The 19,131-nt window shown below is 37.1% G+C and overlaps 1 protein-coding gene across 25 annotated transcripts in view; it reads right to left on the reverse strand.

Annotated features, from left to right (window-relative positions):
- The window catches only part of PTPRD (protein tyrosine phosphatase receptor type D), a 2,080,413-nt gene that overhangs the window by 146,302 nt on the left and 1,914,980 nt on the right, over positions 1-19,131 (reverse strand). For 6 of the 25 annotated variants that reach the window (XM_070495492.1, XM_070495498.1, XM_070495491.1 and 3 more), the window contains 7 exons: positions 17,300-17,605; positions 16,229-16,422; positions 14,087-14,113; positions 10,048-10,165; positions 3,621-4,208; positions 3,088-3,188; positions 1,824-2,083 (listed from right to left, as the gene is read on the reverse strand). In XM_070495492.1, coding sequence (XP_070351593.1) covers positions 1,824-2,083; positions 3,088-3,188; positions 3,621-4,208; positions 10,048-10,165; positions 14,087-14,113; positions 16,229-16,422; positions 17,300-17,605 — 1,594 coding nt within the window. The remainder of the gene's footprint in view (positions 1-1,823; positions 2,084-3,087; positions 3,189-3,620; positions 4,209-10,047; positions 10,166-14,086; positions 14,114-16,228; positions 16,423-17,299; positions 17,606-19,131) is intronic. The other 19 variants (XM_070495510.1, XM_070495503.1, XM_070495499.1 and 16 more) reach the window with 5 other exon arrangements.

Genomic DNA, 19,131 nt, shown 5'->3' on the forward strand with positions numbered 1-19,131 from the left:
ACCTCATTGTCTCAGCGATTCTGTCTCTATCCATAAAACCATTGCTGCTTTGTTAATGATTCCCAAATTTCTATCTTTAATCCTAGTAATTCCTTTAAGCCCACATCTTTATATATTTCACTGAGATTTCACATAAAACATACACAAAATTAAAGTCATTAATTTCCTCTTGATTTTAAAATCTTTTAGGATGAATAGCAGCATCATTCATTTTGTGATCCAAGCTAAACCTCAGACCCATCTATGACATTTTCCTCAGCCTTGATGCTTTCATTAAAGCAGCTGCCAAGTCCTATTGCACTACTGCTCTAGTTAGCCTCTGCATCCTATTTCCACCATCACCACCTTACTTCAGAATCCTGTTATTTGCCTAATGTCAACTATGTGATGACTTCTCAACAGTTTTCTCTCTGGTGCTCCAATCCTTCTGACATATGCCTTCAGGAGTCATCATCCTCAAGAACTGTCCTAATTATGTCACCAGATTGCTACTAAATGTAAACGCTCCAATGGTCCATAAACTATGTATAAATGCCTCTGCTTGAGCTTCAAACCTTTCATATCAAGTTTCATCTAAACTTGATTATGTGGGATAGAAGAAATGAGAAAGGGTCTAGTGTAATCCCAAGCAAGTAGCACAGTGTCTAACATGCAGCAGATACTCAAATATTTCCTAAAATGGAAAAGAGGAAACTTGGGTATTATACAAATGGTATCATGCCACTCTCTTGCATAAAGACCTTTGATAAATTTCCATCGTCTACAGGATATAGTCCCAACTTCTGAGCACAACTTGGCTCTTGCATACCTCTCTCATCATCTTGTCCAGGCTCTCTGGGCTCCAGTCTTAAAGAATCACTTGCTTCCTTTACTAATGAGCCTTTGCATATAATCTTCTCCCTCTGATTTTTGTATGCCTCCTATTTGTCCTTCAGGATTAAATTCAGAAACTCCCTTGACCCATCTGATTCAGGGTTAGCTGCTCTGAAGATAGGGTGTAATGCTATCATTAACACGTATTACATCTGTCTATTTCACTCTGTCCTCTACCCTATGGTAAGCTCTTTGAGGACAGGTGTCACATCTTTTTTTTGTTCTCCAGGGTCTAACACAGTAGTCACACTTACACTTTGGTGAAAGTACTTTTCTTTTCTAATGGCTACAACCAATTAGCTATACTGGCTATATTGTCTATTGGCTATAATCAACTAGCTATATACAATCAACAAACTACTTTATTGAATCGATTTAATTTTCGACTTCAGGCCCATTGGCCTCTACACTATGCTCCATCTAACACAGAAAACCTGCATTTTCTAACTTTCATGTTTTTTTCAATGTCATTCTGAACTTGTTGAAACTTCTCCTTTTAGCACCCACGATAACAGTGTCATATACCATTTTTGCTTATCTAATTTCCCAAAGTTTCTTTCAGCTTTATCGTATTTTGTAAGACTCCCTCACAATTACAATAATATTTGCCAAATATTAGCTATTCAACTATTTATCTTATTTTATATACTACTGCATAAACTCCTTTATAGTAAGGACCATGTTCTATTTGTCTGTCTCCCATAAGCTACATCATTCCTGGAACATAAAAAAATATTCAATGTTAAATTAATCAGAATCTATGTTACAATGAGCACCAGAACACAGTGCAATAGAACTTGAATAACAAAACTGTAAGCCTGTGAAGAAGAATCTTTTACTCAACATACAACAATACATTTTTGTATAACCAGTACAATACTGAGATTTAACTTTCTTTTCTTGCTTACCTGCATTTCTATCCTTCAGCCCTAACCCTTCAATCAACTTACTTTATATTCTCATTTGCAGGGACTTCAGGCAGTTGCACAGTAATCATGCCATCTAAGTTGGTCTTCCCAATGAAGGCAGGCTTGGTACGCAGAACATCTGGTGCAGTCTTTGCTGTCACCCTGTGCTGCAGCCCACCAGCACTGTTCCCACGATTTGTCAGTACGAAGGAATATGACTTCTCAGGCTTCAGGTTGACAATTAACTTCTGTGTAGCCCGGCCATCCACTTCTTCTACCATTTTCCCATCATCATAAAGAATCTAGAGAGATACAACCAATCAAAGAGATTTGGTTATCAGAGAGGCAACATATAATTTCTAAACTAATGCGCCCTTACTTAGGGAAAATGCACGTCAGGTCAATTCTAACTTGGGGCAATTCCTGAGCCCATAAGGGTTCATACACTTTAGAGATTGCATCAACTTTTCTTTCTGTTCTTACTGTGTAATGGCATAATGTTTCTAAGTCTATCAAAAATACACCAAAAAATGTGCAATCACTTTTCAACATCTGACCTGTCAGTTGTATGTGATCTTAATGGAGTGTTGGCAGAAATGCTCTAGGTTTTCAATGTATTATCCACATCGCTTTTTTTCTAAATGTTCCCATTCCTGTTCCTAAATCCATTTTGTTTTTAAACATGTCTCTCTACTCTTTATTTCGTAGACTTGTACTTCTTGCTAACATTTCTCAAAGGGAAACTCGAATTTAAAATGAGCAAAGAATGCAAGCCAATAAACAAATTTTTAAAATCTCAGGATATTTCATCATAAATAAGTAGAAACCACGTAAATTTTATTTTCTGGTGGAGAAACAAAAGCGCTAGCTTAGATTAAAAAGTTCAACTTGGAAGTACAAGGTGACCCACAAATAATGCCAGCCCTCAATTTGAGCTCCTGTATTCAGGCCAACAAACAAATTTTTAAAATCTTAGGATATTTCATCACAAATAGGTACAAACCACGTAAATCTCATTTTCTGAAGGAGAAACAAAAGTGCTAGCTTAGATTAAGTTCAACTTGGAAGTACTAGGTGACCCACGAATAATGCCAGTCCTCAACTGGAGCTCCTGCTTCCTCTTTAGAGGGGAAAGGTCACATGGCCAAAGCGCATGACTTAATCTGTTATATGAAAACCACCGATCACAATGGCAAATACGTGCAGCTGAATCAAAGCAATCTGTAAGCTTCATAAGTAACCTACCCAGGTGATCTGCCCCTTCCACTTTTACCCATGACATCTTGCAAATTAGAGAATAACTTACTTTGAAAGGCATAGCAGAATTATAATTCTCTGGAATCTCCCAAGACAGTAGCACTGAAGTCTTCATCACAGCTTTGACATGAAAATTTTTTGCAAACACTGCTGGAAAAGGAAAAACAGTGTATTTAAACTACTCCTAAAAATGTACGACCTGTCCTTTTCCACCACAGACCATAGGGCTTAAGTTAGATGCCATCTACTTTGATCAGAAAGAGTGTGATCTGCCTACCTGTTTACAGCATTCATTTTACCACCCCATTCTCACAAAGATCTCTCCTTTCTCTCCAATTCAGTCAACTATATGTGTTTTCCTTACCTGAGGACATTGGGGTGCTGTCAGCAAGACTTGCTTGGCATTCTATAACTGAAATCTAAGGTATCCAAAACATATTAAGTTTTACATACTTTACCTTTTTGCTTTTGCTGAACCTATTAATATGAATGGGCCGATCAGTTATTTATAGCTTCAAAATACTGATTTCCAAAGACCGACATTCCTTTAAAGGAGGAAGGCCATAAGCAGACAAATCCTACCTTGATCCACAGGCAGTGTCCTGAACTGGACACTGGGACTATATGGCCCGGGCCCTTTGCTCGTGTGAGCACGTACTTTTACATCATATGTGGTATCTGGTTTTAAGCCACTGAGTGTCATAGTGGTGTCAGCTGGAACAATAAGCTGCTCCATTGGAAGAAGAGGGATGTTGATATCCCTATATAGGAGGGTATACTTGGTGATAATGCCATTTCTCTCTGCCAGGACAGGTGGCTGCCAAGACAACTGGACGGAGGTTGAAGTGGTGCCTTCTGAATGGAGGTTTTGAGGGAATCCAGTTGGGACTTCTTCTGGAACAGAAATCTCCTTCACCATCTCCTCCCCAAAGCCCACTTTATTTCTGGCTGAGAGCCTGAAGATATATGATGCTCCTTTGTGGATGTCTGTAGCTGTGAAGTGATCTTCTTTTTCAGAGAACTCAAGAGTAGTGAGCGGTTCCATATCCTTCCGGCCAAATTTTAAACGGTAGCCCTGAAGAGGTCCAAATGTGTCCACAGGGGGGTGCCACTGAATGAGAGCCGTATTCATCTGCGTGTGGTTAATCACAAGCCGGGGTTTCCCTGGAACTGGAGCACACAAGATGGAGTGGTAAGACCAACCTACATGGAGTTCGCATTTCATCATTGTTGAAAGGGAATACCACTCTACGGCATTCCATTTGTTTATAAAAAAGCTAATGCTTGGTCTATAAACCTTTGTGGAAATATGCTCCTTCTCATATTCTGTTAAGATAGGCTGAGATACTCGAATTTGATAACAGACACAAAATAGGAATTACTATTGAAACACTAATAAGGGAATTTTTTTTTAACATCTTCACATATCAAACCTTCACACAGAAAGGTTCATGTCACAGAGAAATGAATCCGAGTAAAGATTAGTCAATTAGATACAGCAAATAAGAATAATAATTATAACATATTTAATTATTGGATGCATGCAATGTAGCAGGCGCTGTGCTAAGAGCATTACATGTAGGATCTCAATTGATTTGCATTCTTCACTCCTGACTACACGCTCTGATTAGTTATTATTTTAATTTTCTGTAAATAAGAAAATGAAACTCAGAGAGATAGAAAACTGTGCAAGGTCAGATGTGTAATAACTGAGAAAGCTATAAGACAAACCCAGTCTATCTGAATCCATAGCCCTAACAGTTAAGTATACTGTTATGTTGCTTGTAAGAGTAAAAGAAAAAGTAGTACAAACAAATGTTGCTTTGACTTACTAAGGATCTAATTTGCACTTTTTGTCTATACCATCCACACCCTCATCCTCATCAAGTTCTTCATCTGGAAAATGGGAATCACATTAAGACTCACCCCATATTGTTGTTGTGAATATTAAATAAGAAAATACACATAAAAATTGTAACAAAAGGTTTTATATCAATTAACATTAATCATAATTTTTAATAATCAGAATATGAAGCTTTCTGTGTTCAGGGACTAGTTTCCCATAAGTGCATAATTTCTTTCTTTTTAAGTTAAGTTAGATATGTGAAGAGTTCTAATCTACTCACTCAATAGATTATTACATTTTTTTTTTAATGGAGACCAATTATTCCTGAAGTCCACAGAGAAAGATATTGGTAAACAACACAGAGCCAGGAGTTTTTTTGGGAATAGTACAAACATGGGAGGAAGATGAGTATCACCAGAATCATAACTAAAGCAAGTTCATAGAGAGGGGAATAAAGATGGTACAAAGGGAGAAAGGCTTACATTAATGGGAGATGGGTAATGGAAAACAGTATCATGGGGATGTAGAGAAAAGTTAAACAAAAAACAAAAGAACTACACGATACATGGAATCTTAATCTCATAAATGACCTGGTTACCCTGTTCATTATATATTTCAGAAAACTGGGACCCCAAAGGTGGTGTGCTTTGTCCAAGAACACATTCATTAACTCATTTCTATTCTTAGCCAATGCAGTAATAGTTTTGTTTCACACGCTGGGTAAGTTCGTAATAAGTTCACGTAACTCGGCTAACCTACAATGTATAGATAGAATAATTAGGGAAGTTCGTAATGGTAATTATGTGTTTTGAAGGTTGGCCCAGGAACCAAACCAAACCAAAAATTGTGTATTCGTTGCTTCTCAGGAAAAAAGCTTCCTTGTTAAAGATCTTAACAACATATAGATTGTGTTTCAGAACACAATCTATATGTTGGAGAGTGCTTGAGTTATTCTATTTATTTTTATTTTAAATACACTTAAAATTATTTTCATGTTAAAAATCACTTTAAGATAGACATTGACAAGCATCTTTAATTTCCCTTTACACGTGTATAGCATGGACATGATTTGCCCATTAAAATGCCAATAATGTCAAGGATTAAACACCTGAGACTCTGCTGAGAAAAAATGGGGCTTTCAGCAAAGAAGATATCCTCTAATAAACAAAAACTCAATTGAAATTATTGGGTAGAAACATAACTACGAAGTCTCAACATTTTCCAGGGATGATATATTTTATCAAATATATTTATCCAAATTTTCCAAAATTCTGTTTCCAAGGAACTGCATAATGGTATGTAGAGTGCGCATCCCCGATGCATGTAAAGTTAGGATAAATAAAACACTTTTAAATTTCTTGATGTAAAGCACAAATACGGGTTCCATTCTAATAATATTTGTCAGTCATTTATTAACAAGATTTTATTACCTAGTGTTTCACTTTATAATATTGCCATGATACAAATTTGGAGAAATATAATGGACTGGCAAATTCTAAGAAAAAAAACTCACTGGCCTTATGAAAATGTACATCTATTCTTCTGTGATGGTCAAAGCTTAGGTTGGACTAATGCCTTTTGTTTTTTGATGTTGGTATGCCCTTTCTTGTTCTGGGATATAAACGCTGTGAGCTTGGAATCATGAGATCAAAGTAATGCTCTAGAAGTAAGGGCGGCAGTTCTGACCCAGTGGTTTCCACTGATGTGCCAGGATCACCGCAGTGTGCTCTCCATTGCCAAGCCAACAACAGTCACTCCCTCCCCGGCAGACATTTCACTAAGCCCAAAAACTATGAGGCAATCAGCCTGGAAGTACCTAGATGCACAAGTGACGGATTTGAGAAAGAAATGAATGCTGAGGCAGCTAAAGGAAAAACTGCCAGGATCGCCTCAGAAGAGTCTAGCCACATGAAGAGAATGCCTAAAAGCTCCACTAGTGTGTGAATAACAGTTTAACAAGTTGGGGTAAGGGTTCTGGAAAGTTGTGGTATTTCATCCAGGGAGTAACAGAAAAAATGGAAAAGCAATGAGGAGAGTTCTACATTGCATATATGGTTAAAAAGAATTCTCCAAAACTCCTCATATTGGCAATGGAACCCATTCCATTTCTGGTTTCCAGAAACTCCGTGTATGAAACATTTACCAACTACTCACTCTGAGCCAAGACTTGTACACTGGCACACAGGCATTTGGGTGGGAAAATAAAGATGGAAAATGCAGGGTCCATATCCTCTGATCAATGCATGCTTGAGGTGGGGAAGAGCAGAGGTGCAGCAGATGGTGCTGTGTGTGGAGTCTGGCTCAAGGCTTCTGATGCCTTAGTGTTATTATGTAGACCACTTTTAAAGGCCATGCCGTAGTAGGGTCAGTAATGGTTCTGCTTCCTCCAGCATAGGAGTTGATCAAAGATCAGCAAGATCAAAGAGACTTAAGTAATTACTCAGGGGAGCTTGGAGGTCATTTTTAGCAATATCTTAGAGAACATGCTGGAAGAAGCAGAGAGGGTCCAGTTGCACAGTAAGCAAGCTAATGCTAATTTATGTCACGACATATAATCTCTTCTCCCTTGTCTCTTCAGTTTTGTTATTCCCTTACTACACTCTTCTCTCTTCAAAATCTTTTAGGACTTCAGAAATGGCAAATATGTGCTGCTACCCTTTACTTCTTCTTAGCAATAGCAACCATTAGGGATGAACCAAGGCACTCAGTCCCTATGGCTCCAAACTTAGCTTCACTTTAACCTGGCACCCAAGCAGCAGTGATCATAATTGACTCACCTAAACCTCTTACTCCCAAATTCTCCATGTCATAGTCATCTTTCCTACCATCCTTAAACATGGCTGCTCAGGATGGTAGTGAAACTCAGGTAAACATATTGAGAAAATTTCAAACCAATGAATCTGCCAGTTGCCTTAAACCTTGAGACTTGAGGTAGTAGACCAATTATTATGATACAGAACAATGGGAGTATTAACAAAGAAACTGCAAAAATGTCATAATCATTAAACCATAAAAGCCAACGTTTTATTTAAAAGCATCCCTCAGGTTACATGAATCCTACATGGATTGCTTAAGTTATTGCCACTACTCTTTGTTTCAAAGATAGGACTATTCGCAGATTCTAGAAATAAGTACTATACATAAACATATCCTAAAATCAGGAATTTTACTATTAAAATAAAATTTCATGAGGATTCCTGAATTACCCATGGGAGCTGTAACTAAATACTCTTATAATTATGGTTGTTAGGAGCTCACGTCTGTGAGAGAAACTCAGTAATTCTTCATAGTCACATAAGTATAAGGATTTTTTTGGTAATAGTATATGAAACAAATTAATGTGTTCACTGATTACCTGGAGATAAACCACGACTAGGGAATGCTTTTTGACTAGTAGGTTGGCAGCAAAGAAAACTAGAGTTTTTCTCTTAAAGGAATTATAAATCTGGATTCTCTCACCTCCAACGCAGGCTCAGTGGGGAGATCTCAAATAAATAAATGTGCAGACATCAAAATTATAAGCTTTTCTTACCTCAATACTTAACTCTCCACTGATTAAGAAAGATCTGAAATTGTGAATGGAAATTCCAAAATAATCCTATATATGAACGGGATCCACAATTCTAAGTAATTTTCTGTATAGTGACTAAAAGTGATGAGCTAGTCTCAGTGACATTAAAATAGAAAACATCTTTCCTTTCTCTAGGATTCAGATCCCTGAGCTATAAATCCTCTACTTTTCTCTCCTCATTATAGGCCATCATCTTACGGGCAATAGGAGGTTGATGCTTTATGGAAGATCTTTCAGGCTTATTAAGACACAGTTATGATGAAATGTATTTTCTTCACTTTGGGATTCATTTTCAGGGGTTTTACTCTTGGTTGTCTACATTCTAACGGTGGCTGGTTCCATAGCCAGACAGTCAGCATGCCCTACTGAATATGTATCCCCTATGCAGGGCACTATATTAGCTTGATATAACTGTATTCTTTAAAAAAAAAAGAAAAGAGAAAAAAAGCCCAGAAGACTTTGCCTTGAAGGAGTTTTGCCATCTGTAATCCTGCTGCTTGAGGCAGTTCCAGGTGGCGGGATGTGAGCGAGGCAAATCTTATGACATTTAGACAAATTTGGCAGTGAGCATGGCACCCAGGAGGGCACTCAACATCACAGCTGTTCTCTGCTTTATGCCTTTACATAGAGGTGTGTTCCTGAAAAGTTGTGCGGGAAGTGATTCGGGAGGAGTAAATCAAATCATAGTTTAAACGTTCCATGGGAGATTTCTATATAAAGGGATCGGAGGAGAATCCTTTTGTAATTATCTCTTAATTTATTGGTTTTACAACGTCAAGTCTTCCTTCCTGCTGGCTTTTCTTAAGGTGGCCAACCAAAGTAACTCTAAAGAGCATTAAGAAATTTTGTTCTTCAGAAAGGAGCAATCTGATATTATATAGTCTTTTTTGCTTTTTTTCATTCCCATTTCTATTCCCCCTCTTTTATGCAATTTGTGCTCTTTAGAATCCTCACAGCAAGGGGTGAGGAGAGAAAATGATAAAAAATAAAACTGTAAGTCATCAACCGAGCTCTTTTAACAGGATCTGTGTTGGGAGAGGCTGAAGCTGCTGAGTGACTTTCCTGCCTAGATGATCTGCCCACTGGATCTCATGGGACTCGTTTCCTCACATCCTTCATCTCAGCTTAAATAACCTTCCCCGAAGAGTCCGCCAATCACTCTTTCCAAAACAAGTCCCGGGGCCTGCCCTATCCTTAATGCCCACACATCTTTATTTGCAGCTTATCACTTCCTGACATTTTATTCTACAGTCATTTGTTCACTCGTTAATTATGCAGTCCTGGTCAGAAAACAGATTTCAAGAGGACAGAGTATTTTTCTATTTTGTTGACCACTGTATCCCCCATCCTGGGAATAGTGCCTGACACATAGTAGGTGCTCAAAAAATATTTGGTGAATGACTGAGTAATTCAGGCTAAGTATGTACTTGAATTTTTTTTCGTCTGAATTATATATCATAAAACACAAAAATTCACCACAGTCAATTTTTTCCCTTTTTCCCTTTGATAGAAGCCACCTATACCGTTTGGAGAGTTAGTATTATTGTTGCCTGGAACACATTCGAGGCACATACATGCACAGACAAGGTTACCTGCCCCAGTGGTGGACACCAGTTTGGGCTTGCTGCGAGCACCGTCTCCTTTGGTGGTGTAGGCTGTGACGGTGAGGGAGTAGGAAGTTTCAGGCTGTAGCCCAGAAATGATCATGTCCTGAAATGAGACAATAGAATAACACCAATTCAAAACACGCCATGAATGCCCTGGGGGTAAAAAAAAGACCTCCACCTTCATTCTGCGCATGCTTGAACATTCCCTGAAGCCATGCCAAGCACTGGGAGTTTCATGCCTGGAGCTCATGCTGTGATGATCTGTTTTCATGCTGACATTGAAGAGAGGTCTTCAGCCATCCTAAAAGACAGCTACTACTCTATCTAAGGGGTAGTGGTTAAAAACACAAAACCTAGAGTCAGACCTCCTAGAGCCTCTCTTTATTCACTAGTGTGAGGATCCAGGGCAAGTGAGTTTACCCCTCTGTGCCTCAGTTTCCCATGTGAAACTCGGAATAATAGGACTCCAGAGGGCTACTGGAGAATTAAATGAGTTGTAGCAGGTAAACACTTAGAGCTATGCCTGGCTCGTAGAGAGCAATCCATAACTTAGCTGTTTGTTATGCCAGCAGCTCTCCATATGTATCCACTATAGTCTGGTCCACAGACTGGTGACGGGGCTGATGCCAACACCGTCTGTTTTATCACCATGTAAATATTTTGCCAAATGGCTGATCTGTTGGACCTAGATATCCTGAGAGCCAGAGAAGTTTCTCTGGACTCAAGTAACATATTATTGGTTAATTGTATAGGCTATGAACTAAAATCATTATACGCTAAGGAGAAATTTCTGACGATTTGGAGAGCAGGCCATAAAACCAAAGAATGGGACTTGTTCTACCACATCATGAATATGTGTTCGATTAATTCTGACTATTCAGAAAACATTAAATGTCACAAACTATTTATTGAAACTCTTAATTCTCTCATAGTAAGGGCCCAAAGCTGGGATGGTGATGAGACTAGATGATTCTAGAACTGTTCTTCCAAATTGAAGGTTTCAGGATTCTTTAGATAGTGTGCTGGCTATTAATTTGTTCTGGTATTTTCCTTAGAGCTACATACACACAGCAATAAAAAGTCCTTTCAGCTTTTTGGCACAGCTATGTTTTCAAATTGAATGTGGATAAATTTGAGAAAATATACAATGTCATTGCCTTCCACATCTAAAGATACTGCAAGTGAGAGTTTAGTGAGTAGACTGCATTGTGTAAAGGATGCTAGGATTTTTCTGTGCAAGGCTGTAAGGGACACCATAAAACTCAATTGTTGAATCCAATCCCAAATATGACAGCTTTTGACAATGTGCTTTTCTCAAAACAGTAGGAATATCATCAGTGTGGAAATTCAAAAATTTCAGATACCATTCTGAAGAGCCATTGGAAATATTATTCTGCCAGAAGAATGGACTAAATTTGGGAGAGAGACTTTATTTTCAGGATCTTGGAACAGTTTCACTAACATTACAGAGAATATAAAAACCAAGTGAACCACCAACAGTGGCATTTTAAATTACGGCAGTCACAGTGGCTATTCCAAAAATTATGACGGGTAAATGCCAACATTATTGTCTCCAAGGTCCCCCTCACATGCCACTGGATTGCTGCTGAAAGCAGGCAAAGCTAGGAGGAGGAAGAATGGAGGCTTGGTTCTATCACCAAATCATATAGCAAGAAATTTATATACTCTCAGCCTTATATAAATAGTTTCTCATTTATAAAATTGGGGTTAACCACACGTGTCCTTCCTCTCGCACTGGATGCGCTGTGAAATTGGTCAAGCCCTCTGCAGTGGTGTAATCTCAGCTGGACACATCTCTATTTGCCTGGATCACATCATCTCTTGGGTTACATCTTCTTTCTTTAAGCTGTGGGCATGCTTCCTTGGTGCTTTCTGCACCCTCCGTAGGGTGGTGAGGCTGACACCATAGCCACAGTTCCTCAGTCTGTCTTCTCCTATCCCATCTCCACTCTACTTTTCACCCCTGCCTGTTTAAAGTTAGCATTTTTGGATGTTCTGTCACAGTCACTTGTGTGCTGTGTTTCTCTCTAGTCCTAAAGAAAAACTGCATTCATTTCCAAACCTTAAAAAAGTTTTTCTGCATATATCCTAAATTCATCTCTAGCCCTGATTCCACCAGGAGCAGGTACTGGAGCTCCCACCAGGGCTCCAGTACTATATACAGTGTAAATATATGCCAAACGTCTTCCTGTGACTGCCAAGTGTTACCTCAAGTTCAACTTAACTAAAGCTTCAACGTCTCTCTCAAAAGCAGACGCCCCTCCCTATTGCCATATTTTAATGAATAGTAGAATGTCGTCAAAACTTATGAGTGAACTTTGATCTCTTTTTTTCCTCAAATTCTTAGCTAGTCAGCAAATTTTTGTCAATTCTTTAAAGTATGGATCATAACTGTCCCTTTTTCATTTCTAATGCCTCAAGTTTGTTGAATTTTTATCACTTCACGACTAATTTAGTAAAAGGGCTCATTTTATTTGTTTCCCTGTTTACTATCTTTTTTTCTATAATCTATCCACTAAGCCATTGGTTTTTAAGCTGCAGGTAATGACCCATTTAGTAAGTCATGAAATCAGTTTAGTCAGTCGTGACCAGCATTAAAGAAATACAATACACTTGAACGCAAAATATTAAAGTTTATGTATATTTAAAGGTAAGGTATTATTTTGTAAAACGTTTATTTTAAACATACACACGCATTGTTCAGGATATACAATGCATTGCTTACTACAGGTCATGGTCAAATAATTTTATAAAACACTCCTATACTCACAATTCCATGAGAACTGACACCTTGCCCCCCATATTTGCCAATATTCTCAACAAGAGCCCTATGCTTTGGCAAAAAATATTTATTTACTAAATGAAAGAATAGCTCTTACTAGCCTTTCTCCTATTTCTCTTCTCAATAATTTTTTATGTCTCTTCAGTACTGAAGAGTTAATAGCTCTTTAGCTTTACACTTCAGGCTTTCCCAACATTACATTGAAAGCTACGTTTTAGCCACAGTTAGCACTAATTTACTAACCTGAACCCTTCATTCATTTCAAAGTGGTGAGCTCACTGTCATCTGACTATATCACACTCTTGACTGCCTCATGACTGCTTCCACTGTGCTTAACTTTAAAAAATATGTTCCCACCTCCAACTTCCCAACACACACACACACACACACACACACACACACACACACACACTTTTTACCTCTTCAATCCCTATTCATCCTTTAGGTTCTCAACTAAGTTTCAGGATCTCTTCTCCCATCCCAGTCTACTGTCTGTGAACTCATAGCTCTTACTGACATTGTTACTCATTTACTAAATAATTACACATTGGTTGAGGCCATTGCTTTTTGTTACACTTCATGGAACTTTTTTCAACTTTACATTTGTCCTAGCCACCCAGGTTGCAAGAGCTTGGAAGGCAGGTGTCACATATTGTGTCCCCCACAGTACCTTATACATAATAAGCTCTCAATAAATAACAGAATTCACTCATTCAAATATTTGAAAAAATTCCTCCCTCAATGAGATACCTTTTGCTTCTTGGCATGATTCATTCAATTTCACGCAGATTTGTACAACATAAAATTGCCATTTTTAGATAGAGTTAATTAGTGCCAGATATACATCATGTTATCCACTGACTATATAACCCTGGAGTAAGATTTATGAACAGCCTACAACAAACAACTTGATATCTCCAGTCTGTGATGCCTCCACTCAAAGCATGCCTCCTCTAACTGTGTCACAAGGTGGAGTTAGTAGCAGCCACCAAAACAATGTGAGCTCATGACATTTCTGATGTAATCAGTAGCACCATGCCAATTTCACAAAACAAAAACCAAAATAAAAAAGTGTACCACATAGTGAAGATAATTAAAAAATAATTTGTTAGTTCATGCATCCAAGCAAACTGTGGTGACATCACAAATAAGTGAAACAGGCGTATCAGAAAAACCAAGCATTCATAATCTGTTTTGACACAGCAGTCAAAAATTACTCACATGTTCAGTAGTATCATCAAATTCCCACTGATTGACATTAAGAAGAATGGGAAGGGGGAAACAAAACAAAACAAAAAAAATGAAGAGAAATTTGTAGCCTGATAAAGGCAATGCTGCCCTCCTTAGATTAAAAAAACTAAGCAATTGAAACAGTGTGTACAATAAAATTCCAAAGAGTGCAAGTGTGTTATGGTGCCATCTTCACTCCCAAATGAGAGGTCAAAAGTAAATATGCTCTGTACTATCACTAAAACCACTTAATTTTTTTTTTAACGTATGGTTCATTGGAATGAATCAATAAGGCATAGCAAAAAGCTAATGCACACTACTTTCTAACATTTATTTTGAATTTTTCCTTAGGTTACACAAGTAACTCAATTCACTATTTAGATTAATATCTTTCATTAATATTGAAATTGTACAGCTCCAGTGAAGTTCTGCAAGCCATAGTGAAATTTCAATGAACAGTCAAAGAGATTATATGAGATGGACAAAAAAATCAAAAACCAAAGCAAAAATCACACAAGGAAAATCAGAAAATAAATGAAGGAAAGCCAAAGTGTAAGAGAGGTTAAAAAAAAAGATTGAATTGACATTTAAGGCATTTTGTATAATATAATTCCATTAACTACCATATTCCCAATGAAAATAGCAAAAGAACTACACTTCTATCATGGAAGATTATCTAAGAACTGAAGAACAATATCAAGGCATGATGGTCATATCTTTTCTTCATAATTACAGACTCACAACTAAGTACAAGCATTGAAGGATTTATTAATTTTATACTATGAGAACTCTCTATTTTACAGCTGGTACAAAATAACTATTTAGAAAAATCAAATCAATGGCCCTTTTTCAAGAGTCTAAGGGATGCTATGAATGTCCAACTAAATTTACAGAAGTGGCCTTCAGACCAGAACTACACAACCGGATGCCAGGTTGTTAAGTTAGCCACTAATCTAGATTCCCTTAGTTAGAATGTTTCAGAACTGAAACAAACATAAGACCTTTGTGAGCTGATTATATTAAGACTCTGGAGTAAATACTTAGAACCACAAGGATATTTATTGGCCTCTTAGTTTTACTGAGACAAGAATGCAAAATTTTGCAACCTGGTGCAGCAGTTCTCAACTTGGTTCGTAACCTTCGTCACTTTCGTACTAAGGAAGGAATTTTCCATTGAACTAAGCTTCAAATTTTCACAAATCCCATCCATTTCCATGCTCAGCTTTCAATTCACTGGAGAAGCAAAGCACCTCCCTCGTCATAATATTCTATCACTACTGTACCAAGCATAGGTAACCTAGTCCATGGATTATGTATAATCCTCAGCAGGGCAGTTATTAATTGAAATCTTCCTCTTCTTTTTAGGAAAATATGGTATTACCTTTGAATCACCTCTAATTTATGAAAAAAATTGAAAACTTTTAATGCTCTATTTTAAACAACTGGTTATAAAACCAAATTGTGACCATATAGTTGTAAACCACTGCCTTAGGATCAACAGAATTTCTCACATACTCAACTACTCTTAACATTTTAATCACCTTGGCTCAACATAGGCGATCCCGTTTATTCCCTGGGAAACACTAATTTTCATCATTGTCATTTTCTTCATTTTTTGGGAAATGAAACAATTATTTTCATCAAATAAGTGATTTGATAAAGAATTACTAAATAAAATACTATCTGGATAACTTTCCCCCCAAAAGAATGTCTATTCTTCAGTGGAAGAAGTCATACATTTAGAAATTAGATGAACTAGTTCCAAGTAGTTTTAGCACAGCAGAAAGTAGATTCTATCAGCAAAACTGCTGCTTAAAATTCTTCCTTTGGTTTGATTAAAACCAACTTTTTTGAGGTCAGAAAGGCAAACTCAGATATAGGTGTAGAAAGCTGAACATCTGTATTTTGAGAAAACAGTTACATGTTTTTAATCATGTGTCATTTCATTACAGTTCAATTCCTCATTTGATATCGACTGTGATTGAGAAGATAAATATGGATCATGTGTTTTAAAAACTAGAATTGTGTACAGGGTTTTTAAAATGTGAAAAAATTAAAAATGGGGCCCATTTCAAGGTACAGATTAAAATGAATATATCATATAAAAGCAGTGGTATGTAATTTCAGTCTTACCTGTGCATCAGCCAGCATGACATCCTTCAGCATGGGCTGGCCCTTGGGCTCACCATTTTCCATCCTCACATAATGCACCTGGTATCCTCTTATCTGGCCATGCTGTTTATTGGGCACAGGTGAGCGCCATGAGACTTTAACAGATGTTGAGTTGACAGCCTCTACCTCGACTTTGCGAGGAGGACCACTAGGAACTGGAACAACATCATCGGATAAAAGAAAATTATAGGCACTTGTCCCACCCAGTCAGAGCATTTTCTTTACTTAGGTTAAAAAAAAAAAATGGGCAGACCCACTATGTTTCCTTTGTGGAATACAAACATTTTCAACCAATGAAAATGCTCAACCAATCTGCTCTACCTTTTAAGAAAAGATCAAAAAACATGACCGATGCCAAAAAAAAAAGAAAAAATGGAAGAAAAAAAGAGTATCAGAGAAATAGAAAAACATGTAAAAAATGTACAAAAGCCAAGGAAGATGCTTTGAGGCTCAAAGCATTAAAGCACAAAGAGGTATAGCATTGAAATAATAACAAAAACTGGTTGTTGACTGTTGTGTGTTTTTTAAAGGTTTCTTTTTAGTAGAATAAAAAGATTCTTGATTATATGGATTTTCTTCTTTTTTTTAATCTCATATCAAAGGTATTCCATACAACAGATGCCAAAAATTGAAGGTCAAGCATCAGTGTCTCCGAAATATGCAAGACAAAAAGGCAACAAGAGGATAAGAAGACAGTTTTGAAAAGTTAACTTCAAAATGTAAAAGAAAGCAAAAAAAAAAAAGCAGAAGACTTTAGATGAAGGTACAGAGAAGGGCCTGGATTGCAAGGTCATAGTAGCAAACTGTTCTTTCAAAGGGAAGCAAATTATTGTGTTGAGATCCAAAATAAAAACCAAAAAACAAAAAATGCCCAGGCCATAGCAAAGATAGGTCTTTGGCAAAAACTACTGCAGTTATAGCGATGCTGGGTAAAAAAGATGAGCAGAGAAAAACGGATTACTGTTAGCCTATCAAAGACAGCAGACCAAGACTGTCAGAAGGATGCAAACTGACGGAGCAGAGGCAACATACCATCTTCATCGGTTCGAATCAATACGGACAAGCTCTCGGGGCCGGGGCCGACATCTGTGTGGGCTGTCACAGTGATCCGGTACTCAGTCCATTTTTCCAGCTGTTCCAAAAGGTATTTGGTAGTGTCCGAAGGAATTCCCAAAATCTCATGAGGTTTGTCATCTTCTCCGTCCACTGCGGTATACTTGATGGAGTATTCAGTAATAATGCCATTCTGTTTTTCCACTGGTGGAGGTTGCCAACTTACCAAAATACTAGTGGAACTTGGGCTGGTGCAACTAATGTCTTGAGGAGGAGCTGATGGCTCTTATTTTGGTAGTGAGTTAAAGGAGGGTTTGAGTGAAAGGACAGGAGTGGTTGGAAAACAAAAAAATGATAAAACAAAAGAAAAGGCAAAAATAAATAAACGAACAATAAGGGCAACAAAACAAAAATAAGGCTTTGAAACTTAAAATAAATTTTTAAAGATAAATTTATGTACCTTGGCTTAGTAATATGAATAAACCAAAAAATGAATAAATGACCAAAATTAATTGTTAAATAATGGGTGGGGGGAATATGTGAAAATGAAACCTTGAGATAATAGAGCCTCAAATAAAATTACCTACCTGCAATTTAAATTCTTCTTCTAAACCAATCCCTCAGTATTCCCCAGCCCTACGATAGAGACTATCTAACTTGAAAACAGCTGCAAATAGTGCAAAATTTATTACGTGAGAGTCTGATGATACTTCACAGATACTGTTTCAAGCTTTCACTTCTACATTCTAGAACAAGAGTGATTCACATACAGTATTCACTTGTGAAACGATTCTTAAGTGTACAAAGTTGCATTAACTGTTAGCTGCCCTTCCGCCAATCCCAATTTTTAAAAAAAGGAAAGAAATAAAAGCCCAACAAATGTAAAAGGGTTCCCTCTGACTATCTGAAAAACAGAGACTGCCTGGCCAGTTTTAAGGAAAAGTCTTAACCTAACATCGATCGTAGCCCATGTACAGTGAGCATGCAGAATCAATAAAGGATGAAAATGCATAGTTCAAGGTTTACCTACCCGAGGATAATGTCAGGCTTGTTGATTCTGACTGTAACTTGTACTTACCCTACATCAGTTTTCAGCTTTTTTTATTATAACTCTTCTTGAGACACCATTGCTAGTGAAGAATTACATCCCACCAGCAAATTTTGGTAAAATCAATAATAATCACCTATCCCTTACAAAATGTCAATAACACAGCCATTAAAAAGAATTGTTTTAAAAAAATCCTGAGAACCATCTGGAAAAGATATGACTTACGTGCAAAATTCTTTTCATTTCTTAAAATTACTCATATCAAGTAGGATTTACATAAGAGTTGAAAGATAAACTTCCTTATTGCCCATTCTAAAATAAATTGGTCACCTTCTGAATAATAATTTTCCATCAAATTAATCAAACACCATTATTTGGAAAATTAAAGAACAACACAACTGTTGTCAGAAATCATTTCTAAAGTTAATAATATGTGTTCCTAAAGAAGAACAAACAAGTGTAATAAGATATACATATACATACATATTTTTTAGGGCAATATGGTGGAATGAGTACATCATTTCTTAATTTTTGTGTTTGAATATGTACTTTGAGTATTTCCTTAGACTTTGTGGGTCTTAATATTATGTAGTGTCAGGTGCATCCAAATGTTTACAGGATTATCAGTCTTTCTGAATTTACACGTCTGTGCTCTTCACTAGAGTCAATCAAAAAGAAAAGCGCCCTGTACTTATGAAAAGGAAATTCTCATAAGACAGTCTTGTAAATTTGGAATAAAATTTGCAAAATCACTAGAATATCA

The sequence above is a fragment of the Equus asinus genome, chromosome 23 (genome assembly GCF_041296235.1).
Source record: "Equus asinus isolate D_3611 breed Donkey chromosome 23, EquAss-T2T_v2, whole genome shotgun sequence".
Taxonomy (NCBI): Eukaryota; Metazoa; Chordata; class Mammalia; order Perissodactyla; family Equidae; genus Equus; species Equus asinus.